The sequence below is a fragment of the Podarcis vaucheri genome (genome assembly GCF_965113315.1).
Source record: "Podarcis vaucheri genome assembly, chromosome: 3".
NCBI classification, from domain to species: Eukaryota; Metazoa; Chordata; class Lepidosauria; order Squamata; family Lacertidae; genus Podarcis; species Podarcis vaucheri.
Window position 1 is genome coordinate 110,231,677 of NC_138761.1, and position 14,411 is coordinate 110,246,087.

The 14,411-nt window shown below is 39.4% G+C and overlaps 1 protein-coding gene and 1 long non-coding RNA gene across 8 annotated transcripts in view; one reads left to right on the forward strand and one right to left on the reverse strand.

Moving 5' to 3' along the window:
• The window catches only part of MACROD2 (mono-ADP ribosylhydrolase 2), a 1,043,571-nt gene that overhangs the window by 880,167 nt on the left and 148,993 nt on the right, over positions 1 to 14,411 (reverse strand). For all 7 annotated transcript variants that reach the window (XM_082215586.1, XM_082215585.1, XM_082215587.1 and 4 more), the window contains exon 4: positions 5,967 to 5,996. In XM_082215586.1, coding sequence (XP_082071712.1) covers positions 5,967 to 5,996 — 30 coding nt within the window. The remainder of the gene's footprint in view (positions 1 to 5,966; positions 5,997 to 14,411) is intronic.
• Positions 2,910 to 6,160, forward strand: LOC309528308. The gene is made up of 2 exons (XR_014217641.1): positions 2,910 to 4,566; positions 5,946 to 6,160. It is a non-coding gene; the product is annotated as an uncharacterized lncRNA (long non-coding RNA).

A 14,411-nucleotide genomic window follows, 5' to 3' on the forward strand; every position in this document is an offset into this window, starting at 1 on the left:
TGTCACACTCTTCATATGAGCATCTGCAATGTCACTGTTTCAGAGATCATTGCTATAGTATATAACTAGAGCAATGCTATAGTATATAACTAGAGCGATGCACTCAAAAGTGATTGGCTATATTATCACCTATCAATTTACATGCAATAAACATGTGTGGAGAGGTATACAGACAACAGAAAATATATAATATGTAAACAAAATAAACATGTTACCTCTGAACAGCTAAATTAAATACCTTTTATTCAATGGTACTTTTTGGATTGAAATTATGAATTCAGTTCTTAAAGATCAGCTCTCAAGGGCAAAAGTAGCTGACATTAATATGAAATTTGAACTCTAATTAATTGCTCATTGCCTATATGTAATTTGCTGATATGTAATTTGAACAATTATACTATGTTTGCAGTTTTCTAATAATAATGTATGAGGACTGTCACAATAAAAGTTTTATCAGCAAACCTCTTCCAATTTGTGTATCCAAATTTGTGTATCTATCAGCTGTTCTAAGAAAGGATTTTATTTATATAAAAAAAAATCCAGAATACTTACATTTTATTAGGGTGCATTTTCTCAGTCTTTAGATGTATGATTAGCTATGATACTATGTACATGATCATCATCATATCATTAATATATTACAATGCAATCTTATTTTTGTTTCACTTTAGTATTATGCTCTCCTTCACTACAAGCAAAGCAACGGTAGCTGAACTACACAGCTTGCTACAAAAAAAGCACAATCAGGACAAAATGCAGTATTAATCTGAAAAGTAGTTACTTGCATCTTCTTCTAGTACCGCACCACAATTCAAAAGTATTTTTCATTAACCAGTTACTAATACAGAAGTATATTAAGTATAATTTTATTACTTAATGCCCTGAAGCAAATCTACCAAATTCTTCTTGACAAATGATGCAACCCCTGAAATATGGCTATCGACAAACATGTCACACATAAATGCAATCTGTTAGTTTTCTTTTTTTAACATTACTGTTTCCAAACTTTTACACTGCAATAGCATACTGTGTTCCCATCTTTCCTGATACAGATGGGGAGTAATTTGTTTAAAGTCGCAGCAACACTCATTGTTTGGCGTTGCAGCAACACTCATGACCTAGGTGACTGAAGAATGAAAAGCACACCTTGAAACATGTACCAGAACAATCAGTAAAGAGATTTCACTTCCAGAAAGTGATGAGAGGAAAGCAAGCATGCAGGAGACTCCATTAGGTACAGCTGCAAAATATCCAGAGATGCCAACAGAAGACAAATTCATGAGTTATCTGAAAGAAATACATTGTTTCCTGCCTACAACACATCAAAGGGAAATTTCATAGCTCTCTTTGTTAGTGATTTCATTATAGGAAGCAACATGTCCAAGAGTCCTACCATGTAATCAGCAAGAAGACAAAACTCTCATAGTCCAAGAGCCCATGTCAAATATGTACATTGTAAGGTACAAAAAGGTTGGATAGTTAGACATCTTACAAAAGTTGTGGCATTTTCAAAAGTGCCAGTTTTACAACTGCTGGAGTATTTATGGGGTGACTGTCCCCCAAAATCCATCCATTTCCAATAATGTTCAAAGGTACATGGATAAAAAGTATCTGTTGGGGAACAGTATGTAGGTCTGACTGACTTTGATGGGAGCTTGGGGGTTGAAGCAGGAGAGAGGAATAGAGATTTTCTGTTTGGATTTTCTAGGGGTTTTATGTTATTTTTAAAGATGTTTTCATAACTGATAAAAATATATTAAAATTCCTAAAGTAAAAAATACTTGTTTACTTTGACATTGCTAAGGTGATACATAACTTCTGAACTGATGTTCATAGTTCCAATTTAATGCAAAGGAGATTGTTATGGTTTGGGCCAAATTAAATGGTCTGATTTGGGATTGGTTTTATCTGAAAGAGTCAGGTTGGATATTTTAAGAAGCAGGAAGGTGATCTGCATAAGTGAGACCAGTTTCAACCATATGCTGGAGTGATCAGAAAAGGTATAAATCAGGCACCCCCATTCTCGGACCTCCAGATGTTTTGGGACTACAACTCCCATCATCCCTAGCTAACAGGACCAGTGGTCAGGGATGATGGGAGTTGTAGTCCCAAAACATCTGAAGGGCCAAGTTTGGGGATACCTGGTATAAATCTAAACAAAGTCAAGTCAGCCTGGAGTGTCTGGAATAGGGTTGCCATATTTCAAAAAGTAAAAACCAGGACTGCCGCCCCCCAAATTGTTGAGCTTTTTATTTTGCTTTTTTTTTTTTTTTAGGAAACCCCCTGACATCAGTTGGGAAAATCCGGGTGGATGGCAGCCCAAATGTACAATTCACTATCAGATACCACCTGTTTCATGCCACATTTGCAAGATTTGGCTCATGCCCAGAAGGAACATATCTGGAAGGGAAGACATAGGGAAGAATGTTGTATGACTGCCCTAAACAACTTATTCCATGAGAGTGATGTATAAAATAAATGAATTAATCTAATCTCAGATTATTATTAAATAGGTTTATTAAACCAGAATGTTATCACACAAAAGAGGTTCTCACTTCCCCAGAATTTTGGGTAGAACTGTCTATGTAAATGCAAGGAAGAAGTTTCTCTTAGAACCAATTTAGGTAGTCTATCTGCAAGGCACAGGCTCAGTTGCACAAACAACTGCTCAAGTGAAATGCCTGATTGTGAGTGCAGTGCAATCTCACAAATGAGCTAATGGACAGACTGTCTCAATTACGGTAGATTTCCAGATATTTTCATTGTATTGTGTTCTTATGAGACTATATGAAAGGCCTAAGGGACCTCCTCAAAACCTAGGGAAAGAACAGTCTACAATTCCACTCTGTCGGATATGTATTCCTGGGATTTCTGACAAAAAATGTAAGTGTAATTTGCTGCACGGTTCATAAGGTTTACCCTTAGGGGAAATTTCAGTTATCTGCTTTGTCCTCAGGCAGGTAATAAAGCTTATCAAAGGACCCCTGGCAGATGTCTGATTTCTTCTGTGCCACACTGACAAACTTTAGCAGCCATGTCAAGTCACAGGAGGAGAAAAAATGCCCCCAGGTCAAATATTTTATGCAGTCAATTCATTTTTAGCAACAGTCTGTGTCTAGGCAATACACTCGTACCTACCAGCAAAAAGAAAGCAAGAAAGAAACATCGAGACACTTAATTGATGGATATAATGAAATTAATTAAGATCTGAAAAGTGAAATACAAAGAATACTAATCAATTCTTTTAAAAAATTGTTTCCCAAACTTCTCCTTAATAAAGCATTCAAATTATAAATTACCAAAATAATGGCTTTCAGAACACAGCTGGTATTATGACTCTATTCTGGAGATTGCTAAAATATAGAACTGGACTGGGACACCTCTCACAAGAGGTAGTGGTGGCCACCAACTTGAATGGTGTGGCGTTCGTATGGAGCCCCTGGTCGTCTCACGGACTATTGACCTGTACACCACTAATCCGCTGCCACCAAGCAGGTCCTCCCCGGTAAATCACTTAGTCTCAGTCAGGTTCTTAAGTTAACAAACAAGAGTGTAGTTTATTGCAGACACAAATAGATTTTAACTGCATTCAAAACGTTGTTACTCTTTACCTTCTTCGTCTTATTTTATCCTGTCTCTAACTCTTCTACCTCCCCTCACACAAGAACCAACTGTACTAACCGTCTCTCTGTTTCCAACTGTCTGCCAACTGCTTTTCCAATTGCCTTTCCCAACCAACCAACCCATTAAAACCAGCCAACTACCCACACCCCAAACCTGGGCTAAGCCCTTTTATAAACAGGTAGGCTCCACCTCTGGCTTTTCAATTGGTCTACCTGTTAACCCTTTCTCTCCCCCTGTACAGACATTTTAAAACGAACGGGCAAACGCCATAGATGGCTATAAAAAGGATTAGACAAATTCATTGAGGATAAGATTATCAGTGGCTCTCACCTATTATGGCTATATTTTACCTCCACTGTCAGAGGAAATGTGGGAATCACTATTAGAGAGAGTAGTGTTACGCTCATGCCCTGGTCTCATTGTCTTAACAAGCTTATTAAGTATCCAAATAATGATAGGAGTCAAGGTAAATATGTAGACATATGGATCATGACCTAGTCAAAACTTATGTCCCACTGATCTCAATCAGAGGATTAAGCATGTTCTTAAATCTCTGGTATTGAAATCAATAGGACTTCAAACTGATTAGCTTTGGTATATTGTTGTGTCCATATTGTTTAATTCTTTGGATATGAAAAGGTTTGGGGTGGGGAGTAAGCATAGCTAGGAGAAAGGTATTCTGCCTCTGCTTTTAACTGGCAGGAAATGGTTACAATACCTCTAGAAAAAACAACTGCTGTTAAACCAGGAAAATGTGACAAAAAGCCTTCCTGTCAATCTGAAGTAAAAATGATCAGCATTTGTGGGTAATGACTGAAGTGCTCTTTAGCAAGATGAAAGTACCAAGTACCTATGCAAATCCAATCCAAGCTCTCTGAGGAATAAAATTCATCTCATCTCACTTATTGTAAGAATGAGGAGCATCACACAATTGCCCCAAAGGTAGGAATAAATGTTTAAAAATATTAGATATAAATAAATACTGTGTAGCCTACCAGAATAAATCTGAGCTTTCTGGTCTTTTGAGTCAAATTTGTTATTATACTTTCTTTACCCCTCATTAGTTCTCACGTACTTTCAAATTGCAACACAATGAAAACCAAAAGGACCACATGGCAGATATAGGCTGGCAAATATCTGACATAACATAGCATTTGATAATGCTGTGAGATATATGGCACATTTAAGACAGAGACTTTCCCAACATCACGTTTCTGCTACATCCTGAACTGTGAAAACTCAGAGCATATCAAAAGCTGCTTCCAGAGGCAGCTTCAGGGCTGCAGGGACCGAAAGCATTGCATTTGGCACGCTCTCCCTGGTCCCATAATAAAGGTAATAGTCACCTCATCCACAAATAAGGTTAGGTTTGTACCTAAAATATTATTTCCATCTCAATGATGCAACAAATGCATTTGAGAACCAAACCAGCACATATTGATCTCAAAATGGTCAATCTTCAATGCTTTCAACCATACAAGTACAATGCTTAGAATGATTCCAACACTAAAAGCATCAAAGGGCCTTCAGCTTTTAAAATGGTTTCCCCCTTTCCATCTGCAGAAGATCATCAGACCCTTATAACTATAGCCAAGACAGAAGCTTAGAAAATGTGACTACTGCTTTAGTATTTATAACATATCTATCAGAGACTTTCTGTTTCCTCCATATCCCACCCCCCACGTTCCACACCCATAGGAGCATAATTTCCCCTCCACACCTCAAAAAAACTGTTATATACACTTTGCAAAGCTTTTAATACAAAAAGCAAGATAAGGGAAAGGAAGTGGAGAGGTATATGTTAGAATTTCTCTAAGCAATAAGAGAAATGGCATTATCATGTGTCAAGTTATTTTGCCTCTCACCAGTTCAGAGCAAGTAAAGCACAAAAAACCCTTAAGTATCAGTTGAGATTCTTCTTGAAATAATTTACAATACATCTAAAACAGAAACAACCACTGATGGCAAATTATTCACAAGCCCAACACTCCTACCTACTGCCCCTTCAACTTCTTCTTCCCCAAACTGAATTCTTCCAATATGAAATGAACCTTCAACAAAGTAGGCATTTTGCATTTATGTTGGGGATTAGTCAGATTATAGTGATACCAACCTATGAGTTATTTTACATAATTACCATACTCAAAAACAACTCCTAGCCTCTGCAAGACAGGATGCATAGTGATTATCTGTATTGTAAAAATTGAAGATGTTTAAATTTATAGCATGTGGTCAAATTCTTGCCTGTTTATTCAGTCTAGATGTTCTGTTGATTGAGTTTTATTTCAAAAAAAATACTTTTTGTTTCTTGCAACACTTAGGAGAAAAGAGGCCAAACTTACCACCGCCACCTCCGAGAAGACTTGAATTAGCTGTGGAAGAACAAGAGAACCAAGAATTACATCAGAGCAAGATTTGCGTGTTGTTTTTTTAAATATTCTCTAACAATACAAAAACAAAAATAAAGCCAGTCCACCTTCTCTGTTAACACAAGGACTTTAGGCAAAGTTTAAATTAAACATTACATACAAAACAATATGCAGCTTCTATTTCTATGTGGACGAAAATGAAATAACAGTACAGTCACAGATTTAGTTGTCAAGGCAAGGCCCATGAACCTGTGTGGGGAAGAATGCGTAGAGTGCCATTTCTTGCATAAGTAAAGACCTATCCAGATCTTTCTCACTGTTGCTAGAATCCCCCAGTGCCTGTGCTGAGTCTGGCATTGTAACCTTTAAGTGTAAAGTTAAACCTTGAGTGAACCTCCTGGAAGAATTCTGAGCATTTGACTTTAATGCTCAGGAGGCACAGTTGATTTTGTGGGTGAGCACAAGGCTACTTACCCACCTCTAAATTAAACTCGAGGTAAATTTTCCATATCACCTATTTCTCAGCAGGAGTCCCAGGAGTTCAGAGCGTCACAGTTAATCACCAGAAGAAATACTCTATCCATGACATCTGAAGAGACAGATTTATCCGCCCTGCCCCCTCTACCTCCATTACATTCTGACTTGATATTTATTGTGAAATTGTAATCTATTTGTTGTAAGTTGCCTAGAGCGATTGGGCATGCGTCAGAAGGGTAAAAATTATCGTTACATAAATAAACAATCAAGCAAATATAATGTTTACTGCTGATAAGCCTATTAAAGATTTCTACTTTAAGTAATGCATGTAAAATCATATCCATTAGCACACAAACAAACCAAAATCCACATTACTATCACAGCAGATGTATTTGTTAAGATATCACTTTCACCTCTGTATAATCAATCAACATTTGTTTAAACATTACAACAGAAGAAAACTAGAAACCAAAGGAGGAGAGTACTAAATCCCCCCCAAATGTCATCTAAATCCATCATTCTGCTAATGCAGTGTATCTCTATGCAGTGTAAACTCTATGGGAGTTTTTGCTTATTTCATCTCAAACTCTAGTCCTTGAAATCAGCTCACAAAACCTCTCACACTGAGACCAAACTGCCAATTTTAAAATGTGACAACAGAGAAGCACACAGGGTGTCCTTGCACATTATCTTGCACTCAAAATTTTGTACCTATGATTTTGTACATATGAATTTTGTACATATGAACATGTACATATATCTCTGTTACATGTTCACTAGGCATTTTACATATATCAAAGACTAAAAAATTTAACTGCAGATTTAATGAACCCAAAATAGTAACTACCTCCTACTTACATAGTGATAACCTCCAATGCATAACACAAGAAGTATCACAGAATAAAAGCACTCTTTCTTCATGCACAAGCAACAGTTAGTTGTAGGAGAAAAGAGGCTTTTAAATGCTTAAAGGCATGAATTGAACCCAGAAAGGTATGCCTGCTCTTGCATCAGGGAGGATCACCACGGAAAAGTAAGAATGTGTTTCAGGTAACACTTGTTCCCGCCCTCCCACAATCATCTTTTTTGAGGAAAGCATCTGAATCATGATTAAGTGATATCCACATGCACAGATGTAAAAGGTAAAGAGGTAAAGGACCCCTGGGCAGTTAAGTCCAGTCAAAAGCGACTATAGGGTTGCGGTGCTCATCTCACTTTCAGGCCGAGGGAGCCAGTGTTTGTCCACAGACAGCTTTCCGGGTCATGTGGCCAGCATGACTAAACCACTTCGGGCGCAATGGGACACCGTGGTGGAAACCAGAGCACACAGAAACGCTATTTACCTTCCCACCACAATGAGGAGCAGATGGGGCTCATGAACCCGAGAAGGTAGCCTATTTAGCAAAAGGAAAACTCTGGTCCTAAACCTCCATTGCCTTGCAGGATATCTTCAGGAGAAGTATAGGCTAAGGAGTAAACCCTACACAAATCCAGAGTGAATGGCTGGATGGCGCCTTGTACACCTCCTTCCATCAACTCCTGCAGCTGAGTTGGTGCCAACCGTATTGGTCCGCTTTCCTTTGGACCACCTCAGCGAAGTTTCTTGTCATCTGGACAGCCCAGGACCTCCATACACACTGCTGAGGTTTGCACCCTGGGGAGGTCACTTCGATGTTGCTAACGTGTCTATTTGATTTCAGCCCCAGACTCCATTGTCTCTCAAGACAGACAATGCCAACAAAAAAAACACTACTCTGAAACCTTAACAGTGTAAAATGAGGTATATAAACGTTTTAAATAAAAAATACATACTAAAAATAAATATAACAGGTGGAAACTAGCCTGCTGGTTTGCATTAAGGGGGGCATTTAAATCTATGTACAAACCATTAATTAACATGATGTAGCTGTGAAAATGCCTATAGGAGAAAGTTTCAGTAACGAGACTGACAGCATAGTCCAATTCCAATGAGAAAATCAATTTTATTATTTGGGATAGCAAAGTCAGTAGAGCATGAGACTCAATCTCGGGATTATGGGTTCAAGACCCACATTGGGGAAAAGATTCCTCCATTGCAGGGGGTTGGACTAGATGACTCTCATGATCTCTTCCAACTCTGATTCTATGAATTTCATTCTTCTGAAGGAGGGGGAATTATTGGTGGCTGGAGGTGTAAACTCTTGTGCAAGCTAGCTGGGTATAGGAGGCATTAAGAATGGGGGTGTGCACTGTATACCTAATCGCACTGAAAATCAGGGTTCAATATGGGATATATATTTGGATGCACACCCAGATTAGCAACCCACTGAAAGTAGCAAGCAGCATCTGCATTTGGGGGACCATCAGATTTACAAGTGCAGTTCCTAAAAGCAAGGATTTCAGTTTACAGTTATTTTGACATCATGGGGCAGAAAAAGTAGGAAATTCCACAGAAATAAAGGGGTGTTCTGCATATGCCTAGGTAATAAGAGCACAAGGGAAGGAGACAGGGGTTAGTAGCAAGCACCAGGATTTCAGCTGCTGGGAGCCTAAAAGGACTGAAATAGACTCCTGTCAGCCTCACAAAAGCCACTGCCTTAAGCAGAATTCAAGCTACAATTCTTCATATACACATGCGCCTCATGCCAATTCTTCACTTCGCTATTAGCTAATATATGTGAGCTGAATATTTTAATTCTGAATTGCTTCAAACACTGGATTGCTGTTTGATTGCATGACACTGTCTGGAAAGGTGGGAATGAACATCAAACAGATAGCGAATTTAGAAGTCTCTCACTATGGAAAACTCCATCAGTTAAATGATTTGGTTCAAAAGTTTCCAAATTCCATATTCACAATCACATCTTTTGCATTACATACTTAGATATGTGGAGAATAAAAATCATTATTCTAAAATGTACATAAAACCTTCTCACAATAAAATGCAACTTGCCAATATTGTGTGGTTTGTTTAGTGTGAAGCACTCTATTTCTACAGCATCTCTAGAGATAACATGTTTGTAACATTGTAAACAATTTAAATGAGAGGCATTGATGACATTCTCTGAAAAAACAGACATTTATCCACTTTAAAAATGCTAATTTTTTTCTGGATCATCTATTCAGCAGGCAATAATGGGTTTGATGAAGAACAAAAAACCCTGTTATGTCATGCAGCTGAGCATCTGTTGCTATAATAAAATATACTTTAACACTCAGTTCACATTTTTGTACTGATCTGAGTGCCACATACTGAAAAACAAATATTTTGTTTATATTGGTTAACTGCAAAATACACACACAGAGACACATCTCTGTCTGTCTGTCTGTCTGTCTGTCTGTCTGTCTGTCTGTCTGTCTGTCTGTCTCTCTCACACACACACACACACACACACACACACTCTTTCAACCCTTAAATCTGGAATTAGTTGAGAGAAGGAAGGCATTCTTTAACCAGGGACACTTTTCTTTTCATCAATAAAACATCACAGAAGGTGACAGCTGGTGAGAAGGGTACCAGCAATTTACAATACAGGCAGCTACATTGCCTCTCACATGTTTCAGGAGATGTCTTTACCTGTCAATGCTATTTTGTTTGATCTGCTGCTCTCATACACACACACACAAACAAATCGAGAACAAGGTAGCACTGATGAGAGCAAGGAGCTCTTCTGAGTGCTGCCTAATGATAGAAGTCAAAATAGTTTACATGAACTTTAACCATATTTCATAAATATAGTTTGATCAATGTCATTTTCATATACATTTAACTGCATTCCTTAGCACCTCCACCTTTTTATATTTTTTGTTTTCACCATCTCTCTCTCTCTCTCTCTCCCCCCCCCCACAGGAAAAAATAGAGTCAGTCAGTCCTGCCAATAACCTGAGTGAGGTCTCCTTGGAGGAGAGTGGGGGGGGGGCACAGAAGTACCCATCAGATCTACACACTGCCAGTGGCCTTGAAGAACCATAGGATCCAGACATCCCTGTCCCAACACCAGAGGTCTCCACACCAGCTTTCTGGCTATCTCTCAAATCCAAAGTCCCACCTCCCCCAGGGCCACAAGAGCAGAGAAGATGTCAAGCCAGACATGAGTTTCAGGGGAGCTGCTAATGTACCCGGCTCACTGCACTTGAGACAACATGGGAAGAGGGAGAGGCACATGGAAGCACCTGTCTGAATCAAGGTCTGGCTGGGGGGCAGAGTGCATTGCCAAGTCACATGACATGATGTGCAAATATGGGTGAACCAAATTCTCTTTCATGGTGGCAATTAAACAGGGCTGAAAAACATCCTATGCGTGCACATGTGTTGTTGTTTTTTAATACTCTATAAAAGTAATCTTCCTTACCAGTCTTCACACACCTTTGCAAATACCCTAAAAGCATTTACTATATACACATCAGTTCCCAAACATGGAATATTGGAATGCCCATCTGTACATTCATTATGAATAAAATGTGTTGAGCAGAAAGCTGGGCTCGAGAATTAAAAGGAAATCATCAATCATAGACACTGACTAAGCACTGAACACTGATTAACCATGTACCTGATGCATAACCCTCCTAAATTATGCTGTACACAGACAAGACCTCATGCTGACTCTCTGATGAGACCAGGTGACATTGTCAGCAATTCTATGTGAACTCTCTCTTCTCTTCAGGATGTGTCCCATTGTTCACAACTATTGCATGGCTCTATTCATTCCCATATTATGACTTTGCATGTAAATATTTCTATGGCTTGTTCCACAAAAGCAAGATTACTGACATTTCCTCAGCAGGGACATTGCTTGGGTACATAATAATGTGCATTTTATTATATTTCCAAACACTATCAGAAATGTTGAGTTTATATAGTGCTCTTGCATGCTCAAAGCACTTCGCACAGAATACCTTGTTTCAATCATTTTAACAACTCTGCAAGATAGGGTCAGTATTATCAGCTGCAGATTATAATTGGGGAGGGGGAGTGTGAGGCCAAGGAAACAGTGGCTTTCTTAAGGCTACCTAAAATAAAAAAATTCCTTCCAGTAGCACCTTAAAGACCAACTAATGAGCTTTCGTGTGCATGCACACTTCTACCTAGTGAGTGCAAGGCTCATGAGATGAGATTCGAACTAAGCAGTTCTTGATTCACATCTTGATTCTTAGCAAAGATCTTCGTAACAGCAAGATATATGCCATCATGTACTATTTTCCATTACATATAAATGGTACATCCAACGAAGTCAAATGCTTTGAACCAGATGTTTGATGGGTAAACAAGTCCAATATTCATTTATTCACTTATAACGGAGAGTTACCATAATCTTCTTTACATTCCTGCAGATAAAACGATGGCAGATACTTGGGACATGGCCAGGGTTGGCCCAATACATTTTGCTGCAGTACCAGATGGTGCCCGCCAGATTCTTAATACAAAAGCCAACCAGACTGATTGCTGAACGTTACTTCAATGCTTGTAGGGGAAGCAGGCTCATTTGGGAGTTTTGTCCTCCAACACTATGCTACTATCTCATACCTCACAGCAGTGCTCTCTCTCTCTCTCTCTCTCTCTCTCTCTCTCTCTCTCTCTCTTTCTCTCTCTCTGCCTAATGATAGGACCAGTCCTGGGCAGTACTGCTAAAAGCCAACAGCTCCCATACCTTGCATTTAGCAATGCATAAATATTTGAAACAATGTCATTAAGAAAATGCAGATGCAGCCATGGCGACATTTATGGAAAGGGTTCATAAAAATGACAGACAGAAAACTCATCAGAACTGACAGGTATAGAAACAATATACAGAGACAATTAGTCATCAGCTTTGGCAGAACCTAACACTTGGCTAGACAGACCTTCCAACTAGAACATGTCAATTCTAAAGTCTTTGGCTGACACGGCAATCCAATTTCTTGGAAGTAATTATGAGGAAGTTCAACTGTGTAACATGCAAAAACCAAGCCCAAACACATGAGTAATAGTTTGGGTTAAGAATATGCTGACCAGCATAGGATGGAAAAAATCAACAGCAGCTACTGTTGAGACGTGTCCCCCAATGAACTAAAACACCTGAGTGAAGGTTTAAAACAAAACAAAGCCCCAGGAGAAAACATGATGCCTCCTTAGCTCTTCATGACTCCTTCGGAATGGTGATTGGTACCTATTTTGGCCAGGCTATTTATACATATAAAGAACATAGCTGGAAGACAAACATCATTGTTCCAGTCTTCAAGAAAAGGGGACAGATCTCTACCACAATATTACCACCCATCAGCCTGCTAGATATCCCTTCAAAGTTATACTCTCAGCATTTCCAAATAAAGTTAACTGACTGGCTACATACAAATAACATTCTGCAAGGAGAACAAGCAGTGTTTAGAGAAGGATTCAGCACCATCAACCGATGCTTCCTGCTAAATCATATCATCAGAAAGTATACTAGAATTAAAAAGTGTAAGTTAGTTGTTTGCCTTTGACTCCATAGCAGATTGTGGAAGAAACTCCTAAACACCAATACAGAACACAGACTCCTCCTGTTGATCCGAGAGCTGTACAGCGATTACCAACACGATGATTCACAAAAGGTGGGAAACCCACCTTTAGCCCACGCTAAAATATCTGGCAGTAAAGGGATCTCTCAGATGCTTTATGGTGTTAAGGATGAGAGTGCTATTAAAGGGTTAGAAATGGTGCAAAACTAATTTCTCAAGAGACTGTTTTCCTTACCCAAGAGAACAGCAGCCACAGTCTTACACATGGAAGCTCAATGGCCAACGTTGACTGCAGGAGGTGACTGTACCAGATTTAATTACCTGAAAAGATGGCCCTGCATGCCATGCAAGTGCTTGCCAGCCCTGTGTTGTGCAGAATTGGAGAACAGCTGATGGTGGAAATCTAACATCCAGTGTTACTTGAACTCTTATTTTTTCCACAAGCTAGAGGAGATTATATCCACAGGTAAAAAAGTAAAGGACCCCGACAGTTAAGTCCAGTCACGAACGACTCTGGGGTTGCAGCGCTCATCTCACTTTACTGGTCAGGGGAGCCGTCGTTTGTCTGCAGGCAGTTTTTCCGGGTCATGTGGCCAGCATGACTAAGCCACTTCTGGCAAAACCAGAGCAGCGCACGAAAATGCCGTTTACCTTCCTGCCAGAGCGGTACCTATTTATCTACTTGCACTTCGTGCTTTTGAACTGCTAGGTTGGCAGGAGCTGGGACTGAGCAGCAGGAGCTCACCCCTTCACAGGGATTCAAACAGCTGACCTTCTGATCGGCAAGCCCTAGGCTCAGTGGTTTAGACCACAGCACCACCCACGTCCGCAGACAAACGCCAATTAAGGGATTGATGTCACTGGACAGAATTACTACATGATCTGCAAGTGATCAAATCCTCCAAACACTCTTCCTGGTTCCCCGTTCTAAAAACAATCCATTTTAGAGCCAGTTATCTGTCGAATCTCTGGCCAGCTTTTACTGAGCTGCATTTTCAAGCTATGCCCACTACCATCCTAGAAAGACAATATAACAGGGTACCACACAAAGACAAACTCTGTATACATGGGCAACTGCAAGTGAAAGACATCTTGAACTATTCACTATATTGCCCACTATACACTGGACCCAGGAGGTGATTTCTCACCCTGCCATCCATACAGGAAAGATGTCTCTCCTCAGCAGAGAAGGTCCTATGGCTTCTTAGCAATGTAAATGCTTCAGTGACTCCTAAAGTCGCCCTTTTTGTTTTGGTGGCCAAAAAGATCAGAAAGAAGACCCTGGACAATATAGCAGTGAACTTTAAGGGAGACTCAGAGATCTAAATAGAGACTATTTGTGGCGTGGCATCCCTTTTTCTTGCATTTATTTTTGATACAGATTTGTCATGGTCAATGGCTAGCACAATAAAGTTATTTGGAACCTTGGCATTAACAAACAATGCTGAGATCCAATTCTAAGAACTGGAAAAAAAGATCCATAGT